General features: G+C 60.6%; 1 protein-coding gene across 1 annotated transcript; it reads right to left on the reverse strand.

Annotated features, from left to right (window-relative positions):
* Positions 1-346: 346 nt before the first annotated feature.
* Positions 347-9106, reverse strand: DAPK3 (death associated protein kinase 3). The gene is made up of 9 exons (XM_004619429.2): positions 8973-9106; positions 7918-8068; positions 5384-5744; positions 4545-4674; positions 4311-4359; positions 3944-3970; positions 3476-3628; positions 2088-2133; positions 347-1837 (listed from the first exon to the last, which is right to left on the reverse strand). Exons 2-9 carry the CDS (start codon positions 7977-7979, stop codon positions 1301-1303), a joined length of 1365 nt encoding a protein of 454 aa, XP_004619486.1. The 5' UTR covers positions 7980-8068; positions 8973-9106; the 3' UTR covers positions 347-1300.
* Between the last annotated feature and the right edge of the window lie 1789 nt (positions 9107-10895).

Here is a 10895-nt window from a genome sequence, read left to right on the forward strand (position 1 = left end):
GTCCCCGAGGGGGTGCGAGGAGGCCAGGGCCGGTAAGCTGCCATGGCACCAATCAGAAGTAGGGAGAGGGGACCCCGCACTTGGCAGCGTCTCTGAGGACGCAAAGGGACGAGAAGCCCCTCCAGAGCCCCACTGCGGGGGCCTGGAAGTTTCTCTCATTGCAACAAAAAAAGGCACATTAAAAAAAAAAAAAAAAAAAAAAACTTTAAAATGAGAAGCAGACACCGAGATCAGTCCAGTCCCAATATCGGGGCGCTCAGCTCCACACCCCGACAGGAGGCTCTGAGGTGCGGGCAGCGCGCGGACAGAGGGACAGACCCCGAGCAGTGAACAGGGCAGACAGAGGGACAAGCACAACCGTGTTTATTTCCTTCAGCTGCGGCAGGTGCAAGTTTGCAAAAATGCGCTTAGCGACTGGGGGGGTCTCCAGACAGGAGGGGGGCCCTCTGCAGCCCCGAGCGATCCCAGGCCTCAAGAATTGCTCCCCAAACCCCCAGTCGGGTGGGGGGACGTGGGGCTCAGACGCCCCAGGACCTCAGCGCCTCCTTCCCAGGGATAGGCTCGAGGGCGCCACCTTGTGGCGCAAAGCGGTACTGCATGAGAATCCCCGCCGTGTCCACAGGCTTTGGAGGGCGCCTAGCCAGCAGACTAAGTCCAATGGGCTTCTGACTGCACAGGTCCACCCCGAGGGCTCACGGGGTGGCGCTGGGAAAGGGAGGTCGGCGGGGCGGAAGGGTCAGGGGCTGGGTGCCTAGGAGGCGGAGATGAGCCTTGGGGTGCGGGCTGGTGTGCTCCAGCCTCCTGGAGCGCCGGGGGCACTGAGGGCTCCAGCAGGTCAAGAGTCTGCCCTGAAACAGCCCACCTACTCCCCCAGACCCCCAACTCCTCCTGAGCTACTGTCAGCTCAGCCCAGGCTGACCCTCTCGGCTGGAGGGGCGGAGATGGGGAACCCTGGGGAAGGTCAGCAGCCACTACCCAATTTGAGGGGGGCTCCAGTGTCCCGCCGAGGCCCCAGACGGCCCCACCGCTCCTAGCCCCACCCCGCCAGTGCCAGTCCGTGCCGCTCATGGCCAGTCCCATGTAGAAGGAACTAGCCCTCGGCTCCTCCCAGACCCAGGGCGATAATCCCCGGGGAACACCCCCAACCCACCTCCCCCCAAAATGGCCAACCCTACACGCAAAGGGTGAAGCTCGGGGGGTGGCAAAGCCGGATCCAGAGCCCTAAGCAGGAGGCGGGTGAGGGCAAGGTGAGCAGGTGGGGAGGGGAGTCGGCGCGCGCCCCGGGCCCTGCGCGCGCGCCCTAGCGCAGCCCGCACTGGCCGCCCTGCAGCTTCTCCTGCTCCATGGTGCGCACCAGGTCCTGCACGAAGCGCATCTCGGAGGCCAGCTGCTGCGCCAGGGCCTCGTAGCGGTTCTCCAGGCGGCTGAAGCGGCGCTTGAGCCCGTTGGCGCCCAGCAGCGCGCCCTTGGCCTCCTCCTGGGCCTGGCGCCGCAGCGTCTCGGTCTTGTGCAGCTCCTGGCGCAGCCGCCGCAGGTCCTGGCCCAGGCCCTCCTGCTCCTCGCGGTACCAGGCCTCCTTCTCCTCGTAGATGGCCGTGAGTGCCTCCACGTCCTCGTGGCACAGGCGCCGGCTGTGCTCCAGGCCGCGCAGGCCCTCCTCGGCCGCCGCCACCTCCTCCAGCACCTTGGAGAAGCGCTCGAAGTTGATGTAGGTGTGGTTGGGGGGCATGCTGGAGTGCGACTTGATGGTGTACTCCTTGAGGCGCGCGGTCTTCAGGCGCCGCCGCTCTGGCTTCTTGCCGCTGTCCTCCCGCCGCACGTTCCGCCGCCGGATGGCCTGCAGGGGGCGCAGGCGCGCCCGGGGAGGGGGGGGGCCCCGCCGTGGTCAATAAAGCTTTATGGGCACCCAGGCCTGGTGGGAGGGATTCTCCCACCCTGCACGCACAGGAGGCCAGCCCTGCCCCCGTCTGGGAAGGTGGCGCAACCCCTGCTGTGTGCACAGAAGGGCCAGGGGACCCCATGCACCCCACTGCCCAATCCCCTGGGGTCCGCTCACCCCAGGCTGAGCGCCCCGTCGCCCAGCTCACCTTGATCCAGGAGTGCTCCAGGCTCTCGGCAATGGTCATTCTCCTCCTGAAAGAGACTCCAAAGCATCAGTCCCGGAAACAGGGTCTACCAAAGCCATCACTGCCAAGGACGGGAGTGGCCAGGCTCTCCCCGCCCCTCATCCCCGCCTCAGCACCGGCTGGGGGGTCCTCGGGCCTCATAGTCACCCTCCTGGCTGTGGACGAAACACCCCTGAAACAGCACAAGGCCAGGACCTGCCACTCAGTCAGGCTGAGCCAGCCTGCTGGGGCCATGGGGGTGGGGCGGGGCAGAGTCTCTCTGTGTCCTGGGGAGCTTGTGGAAAGAGAGGAAGCCTCAGGGTCTGGAACTCAGGTACCCGTGGGACAGCCCCACTTGGAGTCCCCTAGGGGGTGGGGGGCAGTCCTGGCAGTGCTGGGGGGATCAGCAGGGCCCACCAAGAGGCACCTGGGGGGCCAGAGCGATAGTACAGTGAAGAGGGCGTTTGCCTTGCACGCAGCCAACCCAGGTTTGATCCTCGGCATCCCATAAGGTCCTCTGAGCACTGCCAGGAGTAACCCCTGAGCATCGCCGGGTGTGAAACCCCCCCAAAAAAATTAAGAGGCACCTGGGGGACATCAGTGCACGGGCTCAAACCCCGACACGGAGGCGCCCCCCTCTCCCACGCCTGCTGGGATTTTTTTTTTTTTTTTTTTGCTTTTTGATTCACACCTGGTGATGCACAGGGGTTACTCCTGGCTCTGTACTCAGGAATTACTCCTGGCGGTGCTCAGGGGACCATATGGGATGCTGGGAATCGAACTCAAGTCGGCTGCATGCAAGGCAAACGCCCTCCCCGCTGTGCTATCGCTCCAGCCCCCTGCTGGGGATTTTTAATGACTTTTCTAGAAAATAAAAAATGCAAGAACTTTTTTTTTGGTGTTTGGGCCACACCCAGCGGTGCTCAGGGCTGACTTTTGGCTCTGCACTCAGGAGCTACTCCTGGCGGTGCTTGGGGACCCTATGGGATGCCAGGGATTGGCCGAGTGCACCGTCAGTGCCCTCCCTGCTGTACTATTGCTCGTTTTGTATTTTGGGTTGTTTGGGGTCCTGGGGGGCTGGGTGTTGGGGTCACACCTGGCAATGCTCTGGGCTGATTTCTGGCCCTGTGCTCATCAATCACTCCTGGTGGGATTTGGGGCACCTTATGGAGTGCCAAGGGTCGGCCCCAAGTCAGCCCCATGCCAGGCCAGCTCCCTCCCTGCCCTCCTGTGCCTCGGCAACACGGGCTCATTTTATGTTGGAATCAGCTTCAACCCAGACAGGGATGGCGGTAAGGCAGGGTCAGGGTACAGACCCACTGCCCGAGCCCGGGCGAGGGGGACCCCGATCCTCTGCCTCCCCTACGTACTTGGGGTCCTTGACCAGGAGCCGGCGGATGAAGTCCTTGGCCAGCTCGCTGGTGCTGCTGAAATACTCCTCATCGAAGTCGTAGTTGACGGCCGAGATGTTGGTCAGCGTCTCCTGCTTGGTGTCCCCCAGGAACGGGGACGCGCCGCTCAAGCTGCCGCAAGCCGGGCGCGGGGCTCAGTGGCGGCGGCCGCTGGACTCGCCCCCACCCTCCCCACCAATCCCCTCCGCCCCAGCAATCGGGAAGGAACCGCAGGAAGGAAAGGCTTGGCACCCCAATTCCTCAGGGCCAGCAGGGCCTGGAACCCCCGAGCCTCCATCTCTACAGGCCCCTGAAGGCCGGGGACATGGCTCGAACCACCACCCAGCCCACGGGGGTCCATAAAGACTGAGCCGGCCCCACCTGCCCAGCCCCCCACGGGGCTGCCCGACCCTCTGCCCAGGGGGCCCGGCAAGGCCAGACACTCACAGGATGTAGGTGATAACGCCGATGCTCCTGTGGGGTGACATGGGAGGGGGGAGGTCAGCTGGGTAGCCAGGGGCAGCCCCCAGACTCCCCCAGAGCCCCCTCCCCGGAGCGGAGTCTGAGCCCAAAGCAGACGCCAAGGCTGGCTGGTGGGGGTGCAAGGGAGGCCCAGGGTGGGCTCTGAGGGCATGGGGTGGGCACCGCCTGCTGCTGCCCCCCAGGCCCAAGGGGTGCAGAGCAGGGGAGAAAATCCCCTCTGGCCTCCAGGCTCCCACCCACAGACCAGGCATTCCGGGTGCAAAGGGCCCCCCAGAGCACGCAGATGTGAGACAGCCACTGATCGCAGTCCCCTGCCCGGCCCCCCACTCACCACATGTCAGCCTCCAGGCCCAGGGGCTCGTAGTTGACAATCTCAGGAGCTGGGGGGTTAGGGGGACAGGAGGCGTATCCATGGCAGCCCCGGGAAGCAGCACAGATCCCCACCCCCACCCCCAGGCAGGGAAGCCCAGAGCCCAACGCACAGCCACAAACTCCGGGGGGACACAGCCCGGTACCACCCTCACCCACAAACTCTGGGGGCATGCAGCCTGGGGGTCACCCTCACCCACAAACTCCGGGGTGCCGAAGATGTTCTTGAACTCGTTCCCGGCTTCGATCTTGTGGGCGATGCCGAAGTCAATGAGCTTGATCCGGGGACTGGCGACGTTCTTGTCCAGAAGCATGATATTCTCCGGCTGCGGGGGGACCCCACTGCTCTAGCTGGCCGCCCTGACTTCTCAGAGGACCCCCTCCCACTCCACGGGGTGTGTTCTGAGCCAGGAACCAGACCCTCACTCTTCCCTGCCACCCCCCCCAAACACACACACACACTGCTCTCCCCCGCCCATCTCTGCCCCGCTGGGAGCTGGTGATAGTACAGTGGGGAGGACGCTTGCCTTGCACACAGCCAACCTGAGTTTGATTCCTGGCACCCCACAGGGTCCCCAGAGCCCCACCAGGAATGATCCTTGAATGCAGAGCCAGGAGTAACCCCCAAGCATTGCTGGATTTATGGCACCCCCTTCAAACAAATTTCTTTGGGGCCAGAGAGATAGTACCGCGGGGAGGGTGCTACCCTTGCACTTGGCCAAGCCGGGTTCAATCCTCGTCACCCCATAGGGTCCCCCAAGCCTCATCAAGAGTGATTCCTGAGCACAGAGCCAGGAGAAAGTCCTGAGCCCGCTGGGTGTGACCCAAAAGAGAAAAAAAAAAGACCCAGATCTGCCCCTCGGAGCTCAGGGTCCAGCTTGAAGCCTGGCTATGTTCCCAGCCCTGTCCCCTGACCCCAGTTCCGTCACTCTAACACCAGCTGTCCTTCCGTGCCCAGAGCCAGGTTCTGCCCCTCTGTCCCTGTCCCTGTCCCTCCCCAGCTCTGCCCCCCTCTGCGCCAGGGGCAAGGCGTACTTTGAGGTCAAAGTGGGCGATGCGCTTCGAGTGCAGATAGTGGACGCCGTCCAGGATCTGCTTGAGGAACTGCGTGGCCTCGTCCTCGGTCAGCGACTCCTTCTCGGCCAGGAAGTCGAAGAGCTCGCCGCCGGACACCAGCTCCAGGATGAGCACCACGTCCGTCTTGTTCTCGAACACGTCGTGCAGCGTGATGATGTTGGGGTGCCGGATCTCCCGCAGGATGTCCACCTCCCGCTCGATCTCCTCCCGGCTCACCCCGCGCCGGCTGGATGACAGGCGCCGCTTCTTGATGAACTTGGCCGCGTATTCCTTGCCCGTGCCCTTCTGCCGGCACTTCCGCACAATGGCGAACTGGCCGCTGCGGGAGGCATCGGGGACAGAGCGGACAGGTGAGTGCGGGAAGGGAGGGGTGATAGTGAGCGCAGAGTAGAGGTAAGTGGGCGGGGCTAAATTGTGGGCGGGGTCTAGTGAGTGGGATTAAATGTGAGCGAGGTATCAATGGTGTGGATGCTTTGTAGGAATGTTTAAGTGGTGGGTGTGGCCTATAGGAGTGGGCAGGGCAATGAGGTAGGTGGGGCTAAACTGGGAGGTAAATAGGCAGGTGGGGCTTAGGTGGTGGGCAGGGCCTGGGGGAGTGGGCGGGGCTAAAAGATGGTGGTGCAAATAAGTGGGCGGGCCTTAGAGGGGTGGGCGGAGTGGCAAGATGGGTAGGGCATGGAGGATGGGCAGGCTGCAGTCCGGGGACCAGGCCCCTGCTGGGAATACCCCAACACACACACATGCACACACGCACGCACGCACGCACACACACACACTCTTACTCTTTGTCTCTGGGAATACCCCAACACACACATACACACACTCTCTCTCTCCAGAGCACAAGAGGAGTACCAGGCCTTGCACGCTCTTGATCCCCCGGTTCACAACCCAGTACCACACAAGAATGTGAGCCCCAGGGGCTGGGGCAATAGCACAGCGGGTAGGGCGTTTGCCTTGCACCCGGCCGACCCAGGTTCGAATCCCAGCATCCCATATGGTCCCCTGAGCACCGCCAGGGGTAATTCCTGAGTGCAAAGCCAGGAGTAACCCCTGTGCATCGCCAGGCGTGACCAAAAAAAAAAACAAACAAAAAAAAAAAGACTGTGAGCCCCATCAGGAGTCACCCCTGGGCACAGAGTCAGGCATCAACCCTGAACACTGCCGGGTGTGACAGAATAAATATAAATATATATTATATGTGTATAAATTTATATATTATATTTATATAAATATAAATTATATTTATATTTATTATATAAATATAATTTATTTATAAGTTAAAAATAAATAAAAATGAAAGAACTGGGGCTGGAGAGGAAATCCAACTGGCCAGAGTGCCAGCTGTTGTCCACAGGAGGCACAAGTTTGACCCCCAACACCACACGGGCGCCCAAACACCAAGCAGGGTGTGCCTTTTACCAAAAGGGAAAAGAATCAAGGAATAAGCCCCACTGAGACCTGAGCGAGTCACTTCCTGTCCAGTCTGCCACGGTTTCTCTATCCGAAAAACCAGGACACAGACCGGGACCAAGTCCAACAGCAGCTGTGCCTTTACCAACCCCGGCAGGGCTGGGGGGTGGGGTGGGGAGGTCACCTCAGCACCCCACACGCTTTAAGAAGCACCTCAACAGGAGATGTGAGCAGGGTGCAAGGGTGAGGGCATGATCCCCCCCCAGGGCTGGGGGGACAGCCTAGGAGACACCCGGCCCCCTCCATTATCTGTGTGGTACCTCATCACTGACTAACCTTCCCTACAGCAACCCACATTACACAGAGCAGGTGTGGCCCCCCTTCTGCTGATCACCTGCCATAATCATATGCCTTTTTGTTTTGTTTTCTGGGTCACCCCCCTGCACTGGTTGGGGGGAGGGTCCATATGGTGGTGCTGGGATGGAACCAGGGGCTCCTGCATGCAGAGGCTGCGCTCACCCTCCTGAGCTCCAGGATACACTTTCCAGCTCTGGGATTACGGTGGGGGCAGGGGTGGGGCGTGGATGGGCGCACATTTGCTCTTCCCAGAGAAGGTTCTTTCAGAATCCCCAAGGGGCCTGGTAAACTCTGGAAAAGCCCCCCACCCCCTCCCTCTGCTGTGTTGGGCTTCCGCCGCTGACATTCCCTTCAGCTGACATCATGGCCCAAGTGGCTGCGGGCAGGGAGCCAAATCGCCAAATAAGGTGGGAGGTGCCAAAAAGAGGAAGAAGAATGGAGCAAAAAAAAAGAAATAAAGAAAGGTGAGGGGGGTGGGGAGGGAACCCCAGGCCCAGGCAGGACAGAACTCAGCTGCAAACAACTGACAGGCTGGAGGCGGGGAGTCTGGGGGACCCCATGAAGCCCCCATAAAGCTTTCCTACTAGAAATGCACCCGCCCAGGCTCTACTCGCGCACCGATGCTCTGTAGAGCGCCCCCTTGTGGCCACAAGGGGGCGCTCTACAGAGCATCGGTGCGCGAGTCCCCCCCACCCCTGAGCGATGCGGGGGAGACCCCAGCTCACCTGCCCAGCTCCTCCCCCATCTCGTAGTGGTCTTCCACATCTTCCTGCCGGAAGGTGGACATGGTGGCCGGGCTGTCCGCCTGCGGCCTCCGCGGCTGTCCCGGGGAGGGCCCAGCGCCAGCGGCTTGGGGACCGGACCTCGGAGAGTTCCCTGGAGAAACGGGGAAGGAAGTTGGGGTGAAGGTCCCGGGTGACTGCTCCGCCCGAAATAGGTTTCACATCATGCCTGGCTCCCGCGCCTTGTTCCTTGGGGAAGATTCACGGTCGGATAGGGTGAGCAACACCCCTCTTCCTCCTGCCACCTTCACCCCCGAGCTCCGATCACCCCCCCAAACCAGGCGCAGCCCTCGGTTCCCAGCCTCCCTCGGCCCCTCGCGACCTGCTGCTCCGGAGCCCCCACACATTCCTGCAAGCGCGCCCACACTGCGCACACACCCCCAAAACACGTGAGCGTGTACGTCGGGGGAAGAGCGCGCTCCCGGACTCCTGGCTCCACTTTCCTCAACAGCTCCGCCCGCAACACTCGCACCGGTCCCCCGGCTGACCTAGAGGAACCCCCCCGCCTTCCGCGATGGGGTACCCCAAATCCTGAATCCCCAAGGACGCGGACAAAAGGATTCCCAACTCTCGCAAACAGTCCCCCACCACTCCTGCCCGTTCTCACTATGCGGTCCTGATGGGTTCCCCCGCGATGTATCAGAGACCCCCACCGACTCCCCGGCTGCCCCAAGGCCCCCCGCGACCTATCGGAGCCCCCCCACCGACTCCCCGGCAACCGCAAAGCCCCACGGGACCAATCAGAGCCCCACACCATCTCCCCGACCCCCCAAAGGGCGCACCTGAGCCGCCTCCAACGTCCTGCACTCCATCTTCACCCCAGCTTCAATACAGACCCGAAGACCCCAGCCCCAGCCGACCCTCCCCTCCAAGGTCGCCTCCAAGGCCACCACGCCCCTCGCGGGCCCCAGCTCAGCCCCATCGCGGGCCCGGTCCTCCCAGAGGGTCCCCAAATATCTTCCCGCAGGCCCCTAAAGAGCAAATTCCGTCCCACCTACCAGCCTCCGGTCGACCCCGCTCCGGACCCTCTGCGGACCCGACTCCGGGATCGGCCTCTCCACGGACTCAGCAGCCGCCACCGCCGCCACCGCCGCAACTCCACGGACAGCGTTGACGTCACCTCGCTCGCTAGTGCCCGCCCACAAGGCAGAGTCTATTGTTCATTGGTCAATGCTTGACGCCCCACCCTAAGCCAGCCGACTACTTTTCCATTGGCTAACAGACAACTGTCTCGGAACTGATTGGCTACTCCTGACGTCCGTCACGTTTAAGGAAATTGGAACTCTGACTTCCGGCCAGTAGGCAGCCTTCTGAGTTTTCTTGCGGCCCGGGGTTCTGAAACCGCGGAATTAGGGCTTGAATCCCTCCTCCTTGAGCACGAGAACGTGCACCGAAGGCCTGGTTCTGGCGGTAGAGCTCTGATCCCTGAGGGGCCCCATCCTCCACCTAATGCTTCAGTTAGGACTGTCAACAAGCTATCAAACAACCTCTGCAGGGAAAACATTTTTCCCCATTCCCGAGACTCAGAGATGTCAAAGTCACGCAGCCGGGCCAGTGGCACAGTGGACATTCATTCCTAAGCCAGATGCTTCAGACACCAGATCCCACCTCCTTCTGTTTGTAGCCGGCTGTCACCTCGTCTCCTGTCCGTGGCCCCCACCCCAGTCTCATACACTATCAGTCCAAGGGTCATCCAACGAAATCTCAGCGACACAAGTGCTCAGCCGTGGCCCGTTGTCTTTTGTATGAGGTCCTGGCGTCCAAACTTTCACCCTTACTGTTGATGGTAGCCCTGGTCACTATTTATTCCTCTCCTTTACTATGCGCAGCTCACACTTGGTGAGCTGAAACATCGTGTTTACTCGCATGTGTTTCGCATGTCGGACACCTGAGCTGATTCGGCATCCAGGTCACCCCTTTTAAGTAAATGTTAGATTTGTTTTTATGCGTTACGGTGCCCAGAAACACCGCCAGGAGGACGCTCCTGAGCACGGCCAGAAATAGCCCAAAACACCACCAGGGGTCGCTCCTGAGCAAAGCCTGGAATAGCCTGAGACCCAGCTCCCCGACCCCTTTCTCCACACAAAACAAAATCAGGAAATCAAAACCAGGCCAGAGCATTTCAAGTGGCACATCACATCTTAACATATGTGTGGCCAAATTTGATACCCCAAGTGTTAAGTGTAGCCCCTATAAAAAGTGATAAATTATAAGTAAATAACTCTTTGGTCAGTTTATACAGGGCGGGATTGTTCCCGGGCTTTGGGGTACCAGAAATGGAGCCAGGGTCCACCACGTGCAAGGCAATGATGGACCGGCTCTGGCCCGCAACACTCATATTTAAAATATCCTCGTCCCGGGGCTGGAGCGATAGCAAAGCGGGTAGGGCGTTTGCCTTGCACACGGCCAACCCGGGTTCGATTCCCAGCATCCCATATGGTCCCCTGAGCACCGCCAGGAGTAATTCCTGAGCACAGAGCCAGGAGTAACCCCTGTGCATCGCCGGATGTGACCCAAAAAGAAAAATAAATAAATAAAAAATAAAGTAAGGGGCTGGAGTGATGGCACAGAGGGTAGGGTGTTTGCTTTGCACGTGGCCTACCTGGGTCCAAATCCCAGCATCCCATATGGTCCCCTGAGCACCGCCAAGGCTGATTCCTGAGTGCATGAGCCAGGAGCGACCCCTGTGCATTGCTGGGTGTGACCCAAAAAGAAAAACAAAGGAAAATAAAAAATAAATAAATAATATCATCGTCGCTCAGAGGTAAGTGGACAAAGATCAGATTTAGGCTCGACTCCCAGCACTGTGCTCCCAACCTAATGACCAAGGGCTACTGTACCACTGGTGTGTCCACCCCGTCCCACCCTCAAATAAAACACTTCTCAGCCCTGACCCATGTGCAGTGGTCACATAGGATGTG

This window comes from Sorex araneus, chromosome 2 (genome assembly GCF_027595985.1).
Source record: "Sorex araneus isolate mSorAra2 chromosome 2, mSorAra2.pri, whole genome shotgun sequence".
In the NCBI taxonomy this organism is placed as follows: Eukaryota; Metazoa; Chordata; class Mammalia; order Eulipotyphla; family Soricidae; genus Sorex; species Sorex araneus.

What these genes read in the sequence shown, in the direction of transcription:
- DAPK3 (XM_004619429.2), bottom strand. Translation starts at nt 7,979, where the DNA reads ATGTCCACCTTCCGGCAGGAAGATGTGGAAGACCACTACGAGATGGGG. An exon ending in GGCGTTATCACCTACATCCT is followed by an intron (nt 3,629 to 3,943) that starts GTGAGTGTCTGG and finishes GGCTTGCGGCAG; the next exon opens with CTTGAGCGGCGCGTCCCCGT. An exon ending in CTCCTGGTCAAGGACCCCAA is followed by an intron (nt 2,134 to 3,475) that starts GTACGTAGGGGA and finishes AGTCTCTTTCAG; the next exon opens with GAGGAGAATGACCATTGCCG.